The 17,500-nt window shown below is 51.3% G+C and overlaps 1 protein-coding gene across 1 annotated transcript in view; it reads right to left on the bottom strand.

The window, feature by feature from the left end:
• Positions 1-17,500, bottom strand: part of adamts6 (ADAM metallopeptidase with thrombospondin type 1 motif, 6) — a 38,408-nt gene that overhangs the window by 11,540 nt on the left and 9,368 nt on the right. Inside the window, 10 exon segments of the mRNA XM_067258690.1 lie at positions 568-731; positions 2,292-2,372; positions 3,741-3,864; positions 5,398-5,531; positions 7,046-7,148; positions 10,614-10,677; positions 11,891-12,036; positions 13,025-13,135; positions 16,532-16,621; positions 16,623-16,673. Coding sequence (XP_067114791.1) covers positions 568-731; positions 2,292-2,372; positions 3,741-3,864; positions 5,398-5,531; positions 7,046-7,148; positions 10,614-10,677; positions 11,891-12,036; positions 13,025-13,135; positions 16,532-16,621; positions 16,623-16,673 — 1,068 coding nt within the window.

Here is a 17,500-nt window from a genome sequence, read left to right as displayed (position 1 = left end):
ACACTCAAGCACTTAGGAGACCCATTAAAGTCTTTGTGCACACACACACAAGCATACACACTCACGCACACACACACGCATACATACACACTCACAAACACACACTCACACACACACACACTCCAGCCTGCCAGCACACGCCCTCGCACACGGCCTCCCCAGTACGTGTGCCTGGGTGAGACTGAACCGAGCCAGAAACGGCCTTTTCAATATCCCCTTTTAAATAGCTGCTCTCCCCCGAACCGCAGGCTGGAGGTCATCTGAGGTCTGCACCCAGATGTTTCACGCAGCTCTCCAAGCAGTGAAACCTTCAAACTCCAACCCCCGCCGCCTCTCAGATAACAGGGTTATCTCTCTGGGTCGTCTCTCTGGGAGAGGCTCCCAGAGAGGCTCCTGTGACGATCACCAGCACAGGTGTGACGTCCGAAGAGACGGGCGACCCCGACCAAGGTCAGCAGGTCCTATCAACGTCATCGTGACCCTCAAAGGGATCCGAAGAGCGACCTGCTCTCGGACTAGAACCGGGACGGGGGCGAGATAAGGAAAAAAACGTCAGCTTTCGTTTACCATGACGACCAGGTTCTCCGTGGTGGCTCCGAGGGCCTCCAGGGACTCTGGTTCGTCCGAGGGCCTCTTGTAGTGGAAGGCGGTCCCCGCGATGTCGAACTTCCTGGGCCAGTCGATCGTCCACGCCCCGTTGATGTAGTAGTCGTCTCCCTCGGACTTCAAGGCTGGCGGCGACACAGAAAACGACGGAAGCTCGTTAGAAATGCCGCCAGGGAGAGTCCCGTGACGGGCAGCCTAGGGACGGTAGCTAAGACAACAGGTGTTGGGGGGGGGCAATGTTTTGGTGTGATGTCATCGCCATCATTCATCATGGCACTCTTCCTCCAGTTCTCTGAAGTCATTGGCAACTTTCACTCCTTCAACAGACGCTGAACAGCACTCAGAGCACGCACACACACACACACCTCAGTGAGGGAACAGAGAGAAAATAACACACACACACACTCTTCAGGTGAAAGCTTGGAAGAAACCCACGAATACCAGTCTTCTCTGGTCGTCAAAACAAAGGTTTCGTCTCCAAGCAAAACAGATCTGAAAATATCCACTTTCTCTGTTTTGAAAGGGGGCCAAATTTGGGAAGCAGTGATTCCACCACTCTGCACTCTCTGTCAATCTGTCTCTTCATAGCTCACTGCCGTACAATACCATCGCTATTTACACAGATTAAGGCAACAATATGAAGTTAACTTGTCTGTTTTAAATAAGCACAATTAAGGCATTATCAGCAGGTGTGTGTATAACCTTAGGTAATCAGCGAAATCGCTGTTTGTAGACGCTTCACTATTGTTACCTTAGAGTTAGGCTTAAGTGAAGCCTTAACTGTTTGCCTAACCTTAGATCCTTTTCAACTCAGCATAAAGCCACCTCTTTGTCAAACGTGGACGTTTGAAAATGCGCTCCACTGGCCTCAATAGCTAAGGCTCACATAACGCTGGAAAGAAAAATATTTCCTTTGTCACACATGACATTCATAACTGAGTTACAAATTGCTTGGAAGGGATATAGAGTCTGCAAATAATAGAGAAAGTTACACTCTTAAACGTTGATATATAGACATCATATCCCCCGAAATCCTTGAGGACCAAGCAGCTGTCACTACGGCGCTATAAATCTGACACTGGTTTCTGGTTCAAAGTTGGACTCAGGGCCTCCATCAACACCATCTGCCATAAATTCAGCACACTGTCACACAGTTTTCTCTTGTTAATGGAAGCGCCGAAAAACAACCCCAAATTGAATCTGCTTGTTTGATTGTTTTTTTCGATTCTGACACTGCCAGTGTTGCAAATGGTTTTTGTTTAGTCTGGAACTGGGAAGAAGAGTTCAGAGCCAAGACCCCCATTACTAGATCCAGGGGGGTCTGGGAGACAGGCAACGAGTGACACACACACACGCACACATAGCAGGAGATCAAAACCAAAGATACCGTCAGCATCTTGTGTTTTGCGCAGGACTGAAGATGACACCAGGAAGAAGACGACTCAGGCTTAGATAAGATCTAAAGGCCTCATCTGAAACAGGTCAGTGTTCCACGTCGCTTCACATCACTGTAGGGAATCATCCTCAGTGGCCCGTCTGGGAATCGCTCGTGGATAATTCAACTAAGCTCAGGGTGACATGCAGTTTTCATCTGGGTCCAAGTCGTCAGGGTGTTACGCTGGTAGTAAAGGTGGTCATTTGGCTCGATCAACTTCAAATGATTAATCCCCCCTTACTGTACTTACCGATGTAGTTTTTGGACATGGCAACTTCTTTGATTTCAATGTGCACTGAACCTCTGGGTATCTGAACAACCTCCATGTAGCCTGGAAGGGAACAGCAGAGAAGAAGAGGTGAGGTCTGGAAGGGAACAGGAGAGAAGGAGAGGTGAGGTCTGGAAGGGAACAGGAGAGAAGGAGAGGTGAGGTCTGGAAGGGAACAGGAGAGAAGGAGAGGTGGGTCTGGAAGGGAACAGGAGAGATGAGGTCTGGAAGGGAACAGGAGAGAAGGAGAGGTGAGGTCTGGAAGGGAACAGGAGAGAAGGAGAGGTGAGGTCTGGAAGGGAACAGGAGAGAAGGAGAGGTGGGTCTGGAAGGGAACAGGAGAGATGAGGTCTGGAAGGGAACAGGAGAGAAGGAGAGGTGAGGTCTGGAAGGCCCACACATCCTGCTTGGTAGGGAGTCTATAGGGGGGAGGGGGGGAGGGGGGAGGGGGGAGGGGAGGGGGGGGGGAGGGTGCGCTGGACATTGAGTCATTTGTTTAAGATTTTAACACCTAAAAAGGACAGAGGAGATAATGTCTCAAACTTTATGAAAAGAGGATAAAGGGGAACCCTCCCCCTCTCTCCAACACACACACACCCACGCACAAATACACACACTGTATTTTTAGATGATATGGGGCCATACCATAGAAGGACAGAAGTATTTTCTCTCCACCTCTCTATAGACTGATCTTGGACCCAGACCCAGAGTGAAGCCATATCTTGACTAATTCCCTCTCCGGATGATGTCATTAATATGAATATATTGTGTTTCCATCTATGTTTTGACAACATGTTTCTCAACTCACAAAAACATATGTTTTATCATTGGGTGACAAATGGGGATAAATACGCATTTTGATGAGAAATGAAGTTCTTGGCCACAGCTATCTGTTGGCCCTCGAATGAAGCCCCGTTGCCAAAAAACCAAGAAGTTCCTGAGCTTTCACCTTGGTTTCTTCCAACAAGGACATATCTCCTGGGAGGGGACTCCAAGCGTGTTCTGTTTGGCAGCTTTCAAAACACATGAGGACCTTTCCCTACCAAACACAGGGCTGTACGGTCCTCACAACCACCAGAGAACAGCCCTCTCTTTGCTATTTCATATTCTCACGTGGCTTCTCACGTTTATGAAAGAACACATGCATATATGGCAAATATATTGATTTACATTTGTGTTTTATATTTATAGCTTTTGATGAATTCTTCTTGAGCTTACTCAGCCTCTTGGCAACCGTGAATAAAACGGCTTAGATACGGCAAAAGTATCAAACGTTTTCAAGCTTCTAGGAAGGATGTGACGCCTGAGAGACGTGCTTCACCCTAGCTTCGCGCGCTAAGCCGGTAGATCATGGAACACCTAGGTACCTCGCTACGGTACCTCCAGCCAGGAGGGAGCGTTCGGTGTGTGTCTGTCCCCCACCGCTCTCACCTCCTCTGGGCAGGGAGTCGTTGAACAGGCCCTCGGTGGCCTCGCAGGTGCTCCCGTCCCCTCCGCACATGCGACAGCGGTCCTCCTTGGCGTCGGACCCCAGGATGTTGTCACAGCCCACGTGCTGCGGAGAGGAGAGAGCAACTGCTTACACGGTCTGAGAGACACAGCGTCGTTCGTTGTACGTATCTTGCGGTCGTTTGACGTCCGGAAAGGAAGTTGGAAGTCACCGCTTTTTTTAACTTTGACTACGGTCAGTGAGTAAAGGTTTATTAAGAGTATGTTCATTAAAACTCTTAATTTGACAGGAGGAATTACTGGCGTCATTAAAAAAAAGATGTTCATCATCTCTCCACTCTTCTCTTGAATCCTCCCTGTATATACTCTAACTCTCCTTCTTTGCATGTTCTCTCACTCTCCTTCTCTCCCTCTCATCTCACTCTCCTTCTCTCCCTCTCATCTCACTCTCCTTCTCTCCCTCTCATCTCACTCTCCTTCTCTCCCTCTCATCTCACTCTCCTTCTCTCCCTCCTCTCCTCTCCTCTCACTGCCGCAGAAACACTGTGAGACACTGAGTACTTCTGAGGGCCATCCAGACTGTTCCAGATATTTATCACCCCTTGTCAGTGAACCTAGAAAGCCAAGTTCTGTAGCAAGAAGACACACTGTCTAAAAAATAAAACGTGCTGCAGTTGGTTAGGAATATTCTTCATTTCTTCCCTTAGTATAATGCATTCTCTACTTCGAAGTCCTCCATGCTCTCTGGATGTGAGGAAAGCCCTCTTTCTAGAACAAGGCATCTAAGTGTACACTTAGGGAATCAGATGGCTGAGCGGTGAGGGAGTCAGGCTAGTAATCTGAAGGTTGCCAGTTTGATTCCCCGCCATGCCAAAATGACGTTGTGTCCTTGGGCAAGGCACTTCACCCTACTTGCTTCGGGGGGAATGTCCCTGTACTAACTGTAAGTCGCTATGGATAAGAGCGTCTGCTAAATCTAAGTGTACACTTTTCCAGTGCGAAGCCTCATTCATAATACGCACATCAGCTTTTTTGGGTGTTTTTATGTAAATTCAGACATTCCATAAACTATATTCCCCACTGAGATACAAACGACAGTCTTTCAATTCAACGTCCTCGTGAAACGGAATTTCCTGTGTGAAGTCAGAAACACAATTCTAGAAGAAACTGTTGGATTCCGATAAGAATCCAAAAGACTGAAGTCAGTTATTGAGCCAGCTTGCTACCATGAGGGTGTATTGTTCCATAACAGACTCCTTTGTGGTTTGCTGTCACGTTTACCCTTACCCAGACACTATCTTGTAAACTGTGTTCCCTTAGATAAGACCAAGGATATCAACTCAGGAAACACTCACTTGGACGGCTACTACTCAAACGGAAGCGAATGGAAGGGTTAAAAATATCCACAAAAAAAACATGCTTCATGCCTTCCCTCGTATCACGAATCAAATCAAATGTTATTTGTACTGTCACAGAGGGCTTCACATATGCTTAGAGAACTGCGCTTAAACCAAAGCACGCCAGCACAGAATCTAGTACCGATTCTTCACTGCTCATGTCCTCCCTGGTATCCCTCCTCCAGTCCTAGTCAGGAGCCTGGCTGATGAGGGTTAGGGTTAGTTCCTGGTTGTCCTCTCACCTTGCACTCCCCATTGATGCAGATGTCCAACGAGTCGCCCTGGCAACGGGTACCGTCGATGACCGCGGGGGAACGTTCCGTGTAGAAGTTGTACCCCTCGGCCAGGCAGTTCAGAGCACAGGGTTTCACACCGCCTGGGTCACACACACACACACACACAGTCAGAGATTCACATCGCTATAAAACAGACAGATATGTATACACACACATATACACAAGCAGAGATTCATATCATTATAAAACACACACACACATACACACACAAGCAGAGATTCACATTAAACACACACACACACATACACACACAGGCAGATATTCACATCGTTATAAAAAACACACACTCGTACAAAGTGACTCGGAAATCAACGAGTCAATTTTATCTTGTTTTATGCTTGTGAAAAGACGTTCGACCACGGGTGTGCGAGCTCCCCACAGAGAGACAGAGCTGCTGTTTACATTAGCATCTCCCGCTAGGCCCCCAGACTCCCACAATCCTCTCTGCTCAAAGCCGTGAGCGACTCTCACACATATAGACGGATCTCCTTTATCGTAGACCACGTAGGGTTGCTGTGATACGGTGTACAGTGCAAAGTGTTGAAACCGTGGCTGTACTGTAGTGCAGCGGTTCATGAAGAATGTTCTAGACTCAGTCTGAGCCCTGTTGATAATAATAATAAAGAGACCTTGTGTTAGTCATGCCGAGGCTGACGTCACTGTGACACATGCACCGGGAGAGATATGCTGTTGAGGCCGGGGCTGAAGTTGAGGCTGGGGGGCTGGGGGCTGAGGTTGAGGCCTGGCTGGGGTTGAGATTGAGGCCAGGGCTGGGGGGCCGAGGCTGGGGTTGAGGACGGGGATGAGGTTGAGGCCGGGGCTGGGGCTGGGTTTGAGGCCGGGGGGTGGGGTTGAGGTTGAGACCGGGGCTGGGGCTGAGGCCGGAGCTGGGGCTGGGTTTGAGACCGGGGCTGGGGTTGAGGTTGAGGCCGGGGCTGGGGCTGGGGTTGAGGGCCAGGGCTACCTCCACAGAGGTTATCTCCCTGGTTAACATGCAGGTCCACAGTCCAAGAGATTACTCTCAGCCAGAGAGGATGTCATAACTCCAACTAATGGAAGGCCCTCTGATAAGAGAGTTCTGCTTAAAGCTCAATGCTCTCCAGGAGATTATCAGACACATCATGGCTAACTGGGACTTCACTGACGACTTGTTTTGGGTTCACAGTCAGTTTTTCAATTAGTGAACATGATACAGATAGAGGAAAGGGACAGGATTGAATCCAAGCCAGTACATAGGACCGTCCGGACATCTAGAATTACAATTAGTTCGGCTAGATCATGTCGTGATGGGCTGGAACATGCGTTCCCCCGACAACAGGACACCAGACCGTCTCTCTCAGAATATGGGGCCTTTCAGAATCCATAAAAGCAAACACTCCCAGCCCCAGCAGAGCCCTGGGGACGTCGAACCCAACGCCCTCCTCCACTGGGGAATGCGAGGAATCCACACCCCATCAAAGCGACCGTCCCACTGTTGGTGTTGGCTGGGTACACAAACCAGGCGGCCCCGGGGGCTCCGCTGCCGTCGGACCAGAGTGCATCCTGGGAAGGCTGTCGCCTCACCAGAACCAGGAAGGACTTCCAGAAAGCTCACCTCCAGTATAGGGCCTCCAGTTGTAGTACTTCCCACGGAAGGGCATGCTGTCAAAGTCGGCGCACTGCTTCTCTCGGAAATCCCTGGATCCTGCCGCACAGGCCTGGTGAGCACACACACACACACACACGCACACACACATGCACACACACACAGCAGCACGTCAGAAACACAGGAAGAGAAAGGTGGAGAGACACGGGTGAACTATCCTGCAGCTCTGACAACAGGATGGGAATCATTATTTCCTGCGGGGCGAGAAAAGCCTTTTTGACGCGCCGCCACGCTTTCTGGGGACACCAGAACAGTCTGGGACGTTTGATCAGAATCTCTCCTGTGAGAATCTGCTTTGTGTTTGAAGGGATTGCTTTGTTTTTTAGTTTGGGAGATCTGACATGGATAACAGCAGTGAACGGGACTGCACCCGAGCAGTGAACGGGACTGCACCCGTCTACATCAAGTCTCTCCTGCAGCCTTACACCCCCACCCGCCACCTACGGTCTTCTTCAGACAACCGCCTGGTGGTCCCACCGCTCAAGACCGCCCGGTCCCAACACAAGCTCTTCTCCTGTCTGGCCCCCCAGTGGTGGAATCAACTCCCCACCTCCATCAGAGACACTGACTGTCTCTCCACCTTCAAGAAAAGGCTCAAGACGCACTTGTTCCGGGAGTACAACGGTACTTAGGAACGGTTCGCTTGACCCGATGTTAGTTTCCTCAAGGATCACAATGACTCTTGCTTAGAGACTTGTTGCTCTTGTGGTTAGTGGTAACTGATTAAAATTTTTGGTTCTCGCTGTGATATATTGTTTTATTACTGTTGCTTGCTTTTTCCCACAGGTACACTTGCACTTATAGCTGTTCATGTTGTTTGGTTGTGACTTGTTTAACTACATGCTCTTATGGTTCTTCCCTTTGGCACTTACTTTGGTTGTTCACAATGTGTGCTTCATGTTTTGGCTACTCGCGATGTTTTTTTGGCTATCTTGTTGTTATGATCAGTGACCTATGCACTTTGTAAAGCTCTCTCTTGGAAGTCGCTTTGGATAAAAGCGTCTGCTAAATGAATAAATGTAAATGTAAATGTAAATAAATGTAACAGAACGCTTCGTATCCTGAGTAATTAGAAACATCAGCTTAGCCCCAGGACCCTGGAGAAGACTGGTATGGACCTGGACTAGACCTGAACTAGACCTGGACTACCCCAGCACGTGAACTAGCTCTAGACGTGGCTCTGGACTAGACTCGGACTAGATCTAGACCTGGACCTGCCCTGTACTAGACCTGGATCTGGACTAAACTTGGACTACACCTAGACTTGGACTACACCTAGACCTGGACTTTACCTGGACCTGGACCTGACCTCTGACCTGTACTACACCTGGACTTTACCTGGACTAGACCTGGACTAGACCTAGACCTGGACCTGGACCTGCCCTGTACTAGACCTGGACCTGGACCTGCCCTGTACTAGACCTGGATCTGGACTTGGATCCAGGCCTGGCTGGGGTGAGAGTGCGTGAGCGGCTGGTACAGCAGAGAAGCCCAGTCTGTGAAGCCCCACTACAGCACGTTCCCACAGGGCAGATAAAAGCTGTCGAGGAGTCCAGGTCAAAGCTGTAGTTCAGAGGCTGTGCTGAGGCCAGAGGCTGGGCCTGAATGACTTTCATCAGCACTGAAGTGAGGGCCAATCTGGCGCTGCCACAAACATCAAACACGCCGCGGGAGGGAGAGCTCCCAGAGCAGCACAACACGAGCGAGGTCACGCTCGAGTGACGACACCGACATGAGGACCGCAAATGTTTTCGAAGACGAGCGAACGCATCACATCTGGTTAGTTTACTGGGTTTAAAACACCTAATATCGCCACCCCCTTCAACCACAAACACCCTCTTCCTCTGAATCCCCCCCCAACACACTATTGTTTGTATAATATCCCCCCCCCCCCTCCACCAGGTTCCCCAGTCGAACCCCTCTGCAGATGGGGAGCCTCCCCTGATTGGACTGGAGGAGGAAGTGACACGGAGAGGGAGGGGTCGAAGCATGAGCTCATTGTTGTGAAAGAAAAAAAAACGAAAGATCACTGACTTCCACTCGGCGTGAGACAAGGGCAGGAACTCTACGGGTGTGTGTGTGTGTGTGTGTGTGTGTGTGTGTGTGTGTGTGTGTGTGTGTGTGTCTGTGGGCGTGTGTGTGTGTGTGTGTGTGTATGTGTGTGTCTGCACCACAGGGAACCAAGTGGGGACATGTCCTGACTCAAACCACAACAATTTCTTCTGGACAGAAACACTTATGGTAACAGATGTCCACTCCCCCACCAGCCCATTCCTGCTAGCTCTGGCTGTCCTCTCTCCACCAGCTCTCACCTCCTCCACCAGTCGCTCCCTACTGACTAACCCTCTCCCTCTGTACACGCTACACAGCTATGCATGAGAGCAAAGTGACAGCCCTGGGGGTCGGTCTGAATTCCTCAAGGTCAGAGTTGTCAGCACTCTGCAGTCTCTCTCAAGACCCTTGTCCTGATTTAATGGCCTCTCTAAGCCTAGACCTGCTCTGCAACCAGATTTGCATTCAGTGTGTGTTTGTGTGCGCGTGTGGAGGTGTGTGTGTGTGTGTGTGTGTGTGTGCGTGTGTGTGTGTGTGTGCGTGTGTGTGTGCGTGTGGTGTGATGGCACATTTTCATTGGAAGCGGCGCGGTCTGGGTAGTGAAATAGCGGTTAGGGACGTTGTTTGTTTTCCAAAGTAAACGTTCAATGCTTGCTCTGAGCTGTTATTTTTAAGATTTGTGGGTAAATGTCCACAAGCCCCCAAACTAGCTCAATTTTCAGCTTATGAAAAAGCCCACCTAGAAATTGTTATTAGGAGTTTGGAGTCTGCTGCCATACTAAATATTTGTTCAAAGCTATTTTTTTATTTATTTGAAATGCTTTTCATAGAACTTTGAAAAAGTGGTGGTTAGATTCGAGTGACAGGCCGAGCCTCCGTCGCCCTAGGAAGGATGTTAGTAGAGCAGGGAGGGCAGGGAGAAATCCTGCTGTTGGTCACACTGTGACAGGTCAGGACGCCTGAATGAACACAGTCACTACCACAACAACCCTCTCTAGTCTGCCTGCTCTCTCTCTCTCTCTCTCTCTCTCTCTCTACTCTCTCTCTCTCTCTCTCTCTCTCTCTCTCTCTCTCTCTCTCTCTCTCTCTCGCTCTCGCTCTCTACTCTCTCTCTCTCTCTCTCTCTCTCTCTCTCTCTCTCTCTCTCTCTCTCTCTCTCTCTCTCTACTCTCTCTCTACTCTCTCTCTCTAAGACTACTCTCTCTACTCTTTCTAACACTACTCTCTCTCTCTACTCTCTCTCTCTATTGTCTCTCTCTCTCTGTACTCTCTCGCTCTAAGACTACTCTCTCTCTCTACTCTCTCTCTATTGTCTCTCTCTCTCTCTCTCTGTACTCTCTCTCTCTCTCTACTCTCTCTCTAACACTACTCTCTCCGTAAAACTGAGACGGCGAAAGAGAAAGGAAGTGGGGAGGCCGATATGGGAGGAGTGTGTGTGCGTGTGCGTGCGTGTGTGTACACTCACGTCGGTGTTACATGACCTGTAGCGTTTCCTTTCCCCCAGACAGTACTTCCCTCCTCCTGAAGGCCTGGAACACAGACAGAACCAAGAGAAACAGTCAGGAAAGAGAGGGACGAGTCCCCATGCTGGCAGACCACCCCGTTCACTCTGATCGTCTGATACCTGGACATCCAGTCTCACAATCAGAATTCACACACGTACACACGTACACGCACCGACATGCGCACACCTCAGTGGAAATGTCTGATAAATATCTTTCTGTCAGAGACAGTGTGTGTGTGTGTGTGTGTGTGTGTGTGTGTGTGTGTGTGTGTGTGTGTGTGTGTGTGTGTGTGTGTGTGTGTGTGTGCTTGTCGGCGGCACCTTGCCAGTTATTCATTCATGAAATCCAAGCTGCTCTTAAAGCTCTTAAGGGTAACATGACATTTGGAGCTGGTGCAGACCCGTGTCTATCAGCCACACACATCTAACCCCCCCCCCCTCCCCCCACCACCACCATCCTCTCCTGGTGTCACGCTAGCCTGCTAGCCTGCTAGCCTGCTAGCATAATCACATTAGCCTCGCTCTGTCCCTCCCGCCGTGTCTCAAGTTAAGCCTCTACCGCTATTTCTCGTTCTCTGCACTCTCTACACAGCACCCTCTTCCCTTCACATGTCTCAGCCTTTCTTCTCTCCTCCTCTCATCTCCCTTGCACTCCCTCCCCCCCTCTCTGCTAGCCAGCCAGTCTAATGAATGTGTTCCAGCTTGGCTGCAGTGTCTGCCTTTCCTCTGCTTCTCCTCCCTGCTCCAGTGCCCAGCTCTGGGACTAAGGGGCCACGATCACCTTACGCAGGTGTTCCACATTACACTGCAGCATGCCCTCCCCCCCTCTCCTCCCTTCCCTTCCCGTCTCCCTCCCTCTCTCTCTCTCTCTCTCTCTCTCTCTCTTCTCCCCTGGTCCCTCCGTCCACAGTCTGAGAGGCACAGAGTGCGAGGACAGGAGCTTCCACTTGCAGCACCGCTGAAACCCTACCTCCCCCCGAGAGGACCTGCGGAACCATGGGTGTGCGTGTGTGTGCGTGCGTGTGTGTGCGTGCGTGTGTGTGTGTGTGTGTGTGCGTGCGTGTGTGTGAAGGGCTCAAGGTAGCACCGAGTTACATGACCGCCGGCCGTACAAGTGGAAACATCGCGCACAGACACACACACACACACCGACACACACCTGCAGGCAGGACCTTGACGTGTGTGTGCGTGCGTGTGCGTGTGTGTTCAGCTTGCTGTGGCTTACTTTGCCTACTTACGCTGGGCTGTCACAGTGTCTCCTGGAGGATGACACACCGCCACCGCACGTCCGGCTGCACTCCCCCCACAGGGACCAGGGCCCCCAGCCTCCGTCCTCGCTCTGGGGCCAGGTGCCGAAGCCCACACACTCCCCCTGGTAGCACCACTGTGACGGGGGAGGAGGAGAAGAAGAAGGGTTGATGACGGCTCCAGCGGAAGGTGAACGCCCCCCCCCCCCCAAACGACGTGGGTCGTACGCTTGTGTGTTGAAGTGGAGTGGCTGTGGGGGCCTCTAGGGTAGGGTGGGTTCCTTCCTCTCTGTCTCTCTCTGTCTCTCTCTCTCTCTCTGTCTCTCTCTCTCTCTCTTACCCCCACCTCTGTTCCTCCCTCTCCCCCTCCCTCCCTCTCTCTCTCCCTCCCGCTGTTGACTGGGCCTCTCCCCATGACACGGCCGGGGTGAGAAACGGCTGACATTCATATTCCTTTGAAGCTCCACCCGGCAGGGGCAGACAGGGGTACGACACCGGCTGTCCCAAAGCTGCTCCAAAGCCCACAGGCTCAACCTGGGGCCCCGTGTGTTGTCCAGGACCCGGGCCATGAAAGGCTCCAGCGGGCTGACGGTGATGCCAGACGACAGGCTGGGACGTCCTCCCATTCTCCCCTCGTAAAGCTCCAGCCGGCCGGCGACAATGGACGCCGTAATCCGTGTTCAAACCGTCTCCACTAACCTGGACGGAGCCTGACGGTGAACCGATGACCTCACAGCCCACGTCTAGATTGTGTGTGTGGGGGGGGGAGGGGGTTTGTGCGTGTGTTCTATGTGGTGTATTTACATTTAGTCATTTAGCAGACGCTCTTGTCCAGAGCGACTTACAGTAAGTACAGGGACATTCCCCCTGAGGCAAGTAGGGTGAAGTGCCTTGCCCAAGGACACAACGTCATTTGGCACGGCTGGGAATCGAACCAGCGACCTTCTGATTACTAGCCCAATTCTTTAACCGCTTAGCCATCTGACATTTACGTTTTATTTCCACAGTTATCTTAGCCAGGTCTCTCTTGTCAAAGAAATCTCAACGGGACTTCCTGGTTAAATGAAGGTTAAATTCAATCGTATCATATCATGTAATCATAGAATAATAACTAACGGGTCTGACTTACCCCCTTCTGAATGCTCCTGTTTGGCACAGAGTCCCCTCAGATGCAGGGATGCTGTTCGTGACACAACGGTTGCTTTTGCTTAGGCACCACAGCTCTCTACACACTTCCTAGGAAAGAAGGCGTGAGCAAGTTGGTCAGAATACAACCAGCCCGCCTCTCACAGAGGATCCGTGTTAGAATCAGCGATGAAACTGATGCCTAGAAGTCTCTAGTTCTCAAGTTTATCAGCTATTTGTTATCAATGATAAGTACAATTACAGGTATGTTGGAATTGTTTGGTCCTGTTCCTCTTAACAATCCCGGGCGGAATATGTAAACCTACAGAATAACAATCAAAACCTGTAATAAAACACAATAAACTTTGATCTATATGCGCTGCTATGCTTATGAACTCTATCAACAGCAGATAGCATAGTTATATATACTGTATGTCTGTACATTATATTGTAACAAGGTTAGAATTTGAATGGATAATGGGAGATTTCTTCAGTGTCCCTATCTGGGACGAGGAGACAGAGAGAGAGAGAGAGAGGAGAGGAGAGAGAGAGAGAGAGAGAGAGAGAGAGAGAGAGAGAGAGAGAGAGAGAGAGAGAGAGAGGAGAGAGAGAGAGAGAGAGAGAGAGAGAGAGAGAGAGAGAGAGAGAGAGAGAGAGAGAGAGAGAGAGAGAGAGAGAGGAGAGACAGATCGCTCGCTCTTCTGGAGCCGTGCGACCAGGGAGCAGCGCGGGGCCGCGTCGACAGCCTGACTAACGCTCGCTCGCGTTCGACCACTGAGCTCCGGGAGTCGTGACGTCTCTCTGTGGAATCCTCTGTCAGACGTTGACTGGAAATCTGTCTCCTCGCCCCCCCCCCCCACAGGAGACGCCTGCGACCCCCCCCACCCCTTCCAGCAGGGAGGGAACACGGTCAGAAGGGTTCTGATCTGGCAGGAGGGCCTGAGTGAGTAAGCACTGTCTCTACGTCTCTAAGTCTCACTGCCCTGCTCAGTCTACCACAACAGAGGGAGAAGCCATTCACATCTGAACTCACTGAGGAGGCGGGTGTGTGTGTTGTGTGTGTGTGTGTGTGTGTGTGTGTGTGTGTGTGTGTGAGGGGAGGTGAGGGGATCCTGGTGCGGGCGGGGGTAAACCGAGACAAGGCTTTCCGTTCGCCCCTCAAATAAATACAACCGTAAAACTGGATGCGTGTTACAAGGACGACTCAGCACAAGCTTGCATTCGATTTCCCATTAAACCTGACCCAGTCCCTTCGCATCTCCACTTCAAAGGCTTTTTACAGGACAACTGTGTACTGGAGAGGAGCAGGCCCATGAACAAGAGGTTACGAGGCCGGGCCCGGGTTCTGACCGCGGGTCAGTAAATAAGCCCGGTCCAGTGGCTCCGTGAGCCCATCCAGATTAAATAAAGCAGCAAACTGCCACTCTCGGTGCTTCCAGAGCGCGGCGAGCGCGGCCAGCTGCTTTCAATAAGCCCCCCCCCCCCCTTCCGCTCCGGCCCCCGTCGCCATCTGGGCCCTGGCGAAAGGTCAGCGCGCCCGGGGAGAAGCTGTACGCGGGGGCCTGAGGGATTTACACGACGAGAGAGGGAGGTGTGACGAGGCAAAGGGCCAGGGGGTGAAGGGAGTCAGGCAATATAGCCATCAAAGGATGTTTGTTTTGCATGCCCTCACCTCCCTATGTCACTGTCCGGGTTCAAGGCTTTCCTCTTGAGCGATGAGAGGCAGGGGTGGGTGGGTGGGGGCAGGTTGAGTTGGGGATATAGGTGTCCTTTGTGTGGGGGGGGTCCTCTGTCCTGGCCTGCTATATTAGAAACATTCATCACCCTGAGTGGGACACCTCTGACTCGCCTCAAGCTGGGATGTGACGCCGTGTGGTCGCCGCCGTTCCAGAGGCGCTGACATCACAGGCGCTGACATCACCGAGGCGCTGACATCACAGGGGACCCCACCTGTGCACGGACCAGCATGTGACCTCCACAACCATGTCGGCTTAAATCAACGACAGATAAATGTCAGTTCCGGATGCTTGTTTGCAATCTGGCTTGATCTCATTGCGAGGTCCGAGCAGAAACGCGACCCGTTTTACGACTTTGCTGACCACATCATTTAGCTGTCTTTACTAGTAGAATGCTACTTTGGCCAAATGACTTTAGACCTTGATCATAAAGCCCAGATGAGGTAACAAGTACCAGGTCACAACACTGTCTGTATGGAGTCATAGGAAGGAGGGATCATTAAAGAGTTACTGACCATCCCCTCTCCCTGTTCATATACTTTACTTCTCATCCATATTCTTTAGAGGCAGTAAAGCGTTATGTGTGGTGCAACATGAGCACAGGTTGCCCTTACACAACCCCCCCCCCCCACGCAAACACTTGGACCGTTTGACCGCAGGTTTGCGGAGTCCAAGAGGTTGTCTTTGAGGACTGAAAGGCAGGTTGGGAAATGCAGCGCTCCTACATGCAGTATTAGATCTGTCACTCCTGGCTGTGGTCCTGTCTGGTGTCTCTCTTCACCAGATGGCCTGGTGAAGTGATGAAACAGTCTGTTCTGCTTGTGTGCAAACAGCAGAGCAGGGGGATCTCTCTCCTTTATAAATGCTTGTCTTTCATGCAGATCTAAAACCACAATTATGAGCTCTGAAGCCAAAATGACAGGGCTTGATTTCGGGGGGGCCCCGTTATGATCCGCTGTCAGATATTTCTTTCAATGAAACGAAATAACTCTGTGATCTCGGCTAATCTCTCCCGCCCCCCCCCCCCCCCACCCCCCGCCCCCGTCTGTTTCAGAACGCGTGCCCAAATATTTATACGACGCGAAGCAATATCCCATTTTGCGTCATTAACTCTCTGTGGCTTCCTACGACCTCCGCCGTGACTAAGTTTGTGATTCTTTAGGGGAGGGGAGGTGAGGGGGGGGGTAAGTCTTACTGTGCAACATGAGGGTCCTCTAGGATTATAAGGGGTGGGGGAGGGGGGTGGTAGGGTTTGGTGGAGGTGGGGGTAGGGTGGTGCTTGGGGTGGAGGGGAGATGGGTTTAGACCTGGTTCCCTCATCCCCCCTCCTGAATAAGCCGGTGGATGGAAAGCGAGAAGCTGGAAGCTCCGTGAGATGCACGCCCCCCCCCCCCCCCTGGACCCTGGCCCAGGTGTTAGAAGAACAACATCTCCTCTTCTGATAACCCCTGAACGGCAGCCTTTGATCAGGGTGAGGTGGTCGGATCAACCCTGCCTCTTATCCTCTCCTGTTACCTGATCCTTATCGCAGCTCCCCCCCCCCCCCCCCCCCCTCAGCCTTCCTTCCAAGACGGTGATCAAGGCTGCCTCAGAGCTTGGAGAGAAACAGTCGATCGCTCCGTAGTTTCGTCTGAAGGGGACCCGGTGGGAGTGTGGCGTGTGCGTCGAAGCGCCCGTCGCTTTTTACTCCCCGCGACTGCTGCGGGCGGCAGCGGGGCGAGGAGGAGGAGGAGGAGGAGAGGAGGAGGGGAGAGATGCAGGTTTTCTTTACCCCGTATTTGCACTGACGCGAGGAGGCTCCGTACTGGAAGCGACACTGCTCGTCCGCGTCGTACACCTGACCCGGGGCCACTGTTGGGGCACAGGAAGTCTCTTTTCAGAGGTTCATTGTCCAGACACGTCCCCGACCTGAGCTGTCAAAAAGACAAACCTACAATAGGATTGTTTCTTACACACAGCAGCCCCTCTCTCCCCCCCCCCCCCTCCTCCTCCTCCTCAGAGCAGAGTCCCCCCCCCCCCGCCTCTCAGCTTCAGATACAGAGAGAAGGAGAGAGAGAGAGAGAGAGAGAGAGAGAGAGAGAGAGAGAGAGAGGAGAGAGAGAGAGAGAGAGAGAGACAAAGAAGGGGAGAGAGAAGGAGAGAGAGAGAGAGAGAGAGAGAGAGAGAGAGAGAGAGAGAGAGAGAGAGAGAGAGAGAGAGAGAGACAAAGAAGGGGAGAGAGAGAAGGAGAGAGAGAGAGAGAGAGAGAGAGAGACAAAGAAGGGGAGAGAGAGAGAGAGACAAAGAAGGGGAGAGAGAGAAGGAGAGAGAGAGAGGAGAGAGAGAGAGAGAGAGAGAGAGAGAGAGACAAAGAAAGGAGAGAGAGAAGGAGAGAGAGATCCAGATCCAACATGAAACCCTCCCTGTGTCTTCTATATGGGGCTGTGCTCCACTGTATGTGAGAACTCCTATAGAATCCACGCATCAGCCAATAAAATGACAGAGGGAGAGAATTCTGGAGTAGGCTGTAGGTCATATATCCAACACTGAAACTCTGTTTAGTCTGTTTTGTCAGATAGAAATAATGTGCGTGCACAAAGAAGTTTCTGGGAGAAAAAAAAAAAAAAAACCTGCAATTTTGTATTCTGGTAAGCAACTTTCTTCGCTACTAAAAAATAAAAATACTTAACACAGGCCAAGAAGCACACAGAGCAGCTTTTGTTGGTGAGTGTGTTTATTCTGAGCTGGGAAACCGAGCTTG

The sequence above is a fragment of the Osmerus mordax genome, chromosome 20 (genome assembly GCF_038355195.1).
Source record: "Osmerus mordax isolate fOsmMor3 chromosome 20, fOsmMor3.pri, whole genome shotgun sequence".
Lineage (NCBI taxonomy): Eukaryota > Metazoa > Chordata > Actinopteri > Osmeriformes > Osmeridae > Osmerus > Osmerus mordax.
This window is presented reverse-complemented; position numbering and strand designations above follow the sequence as displayed.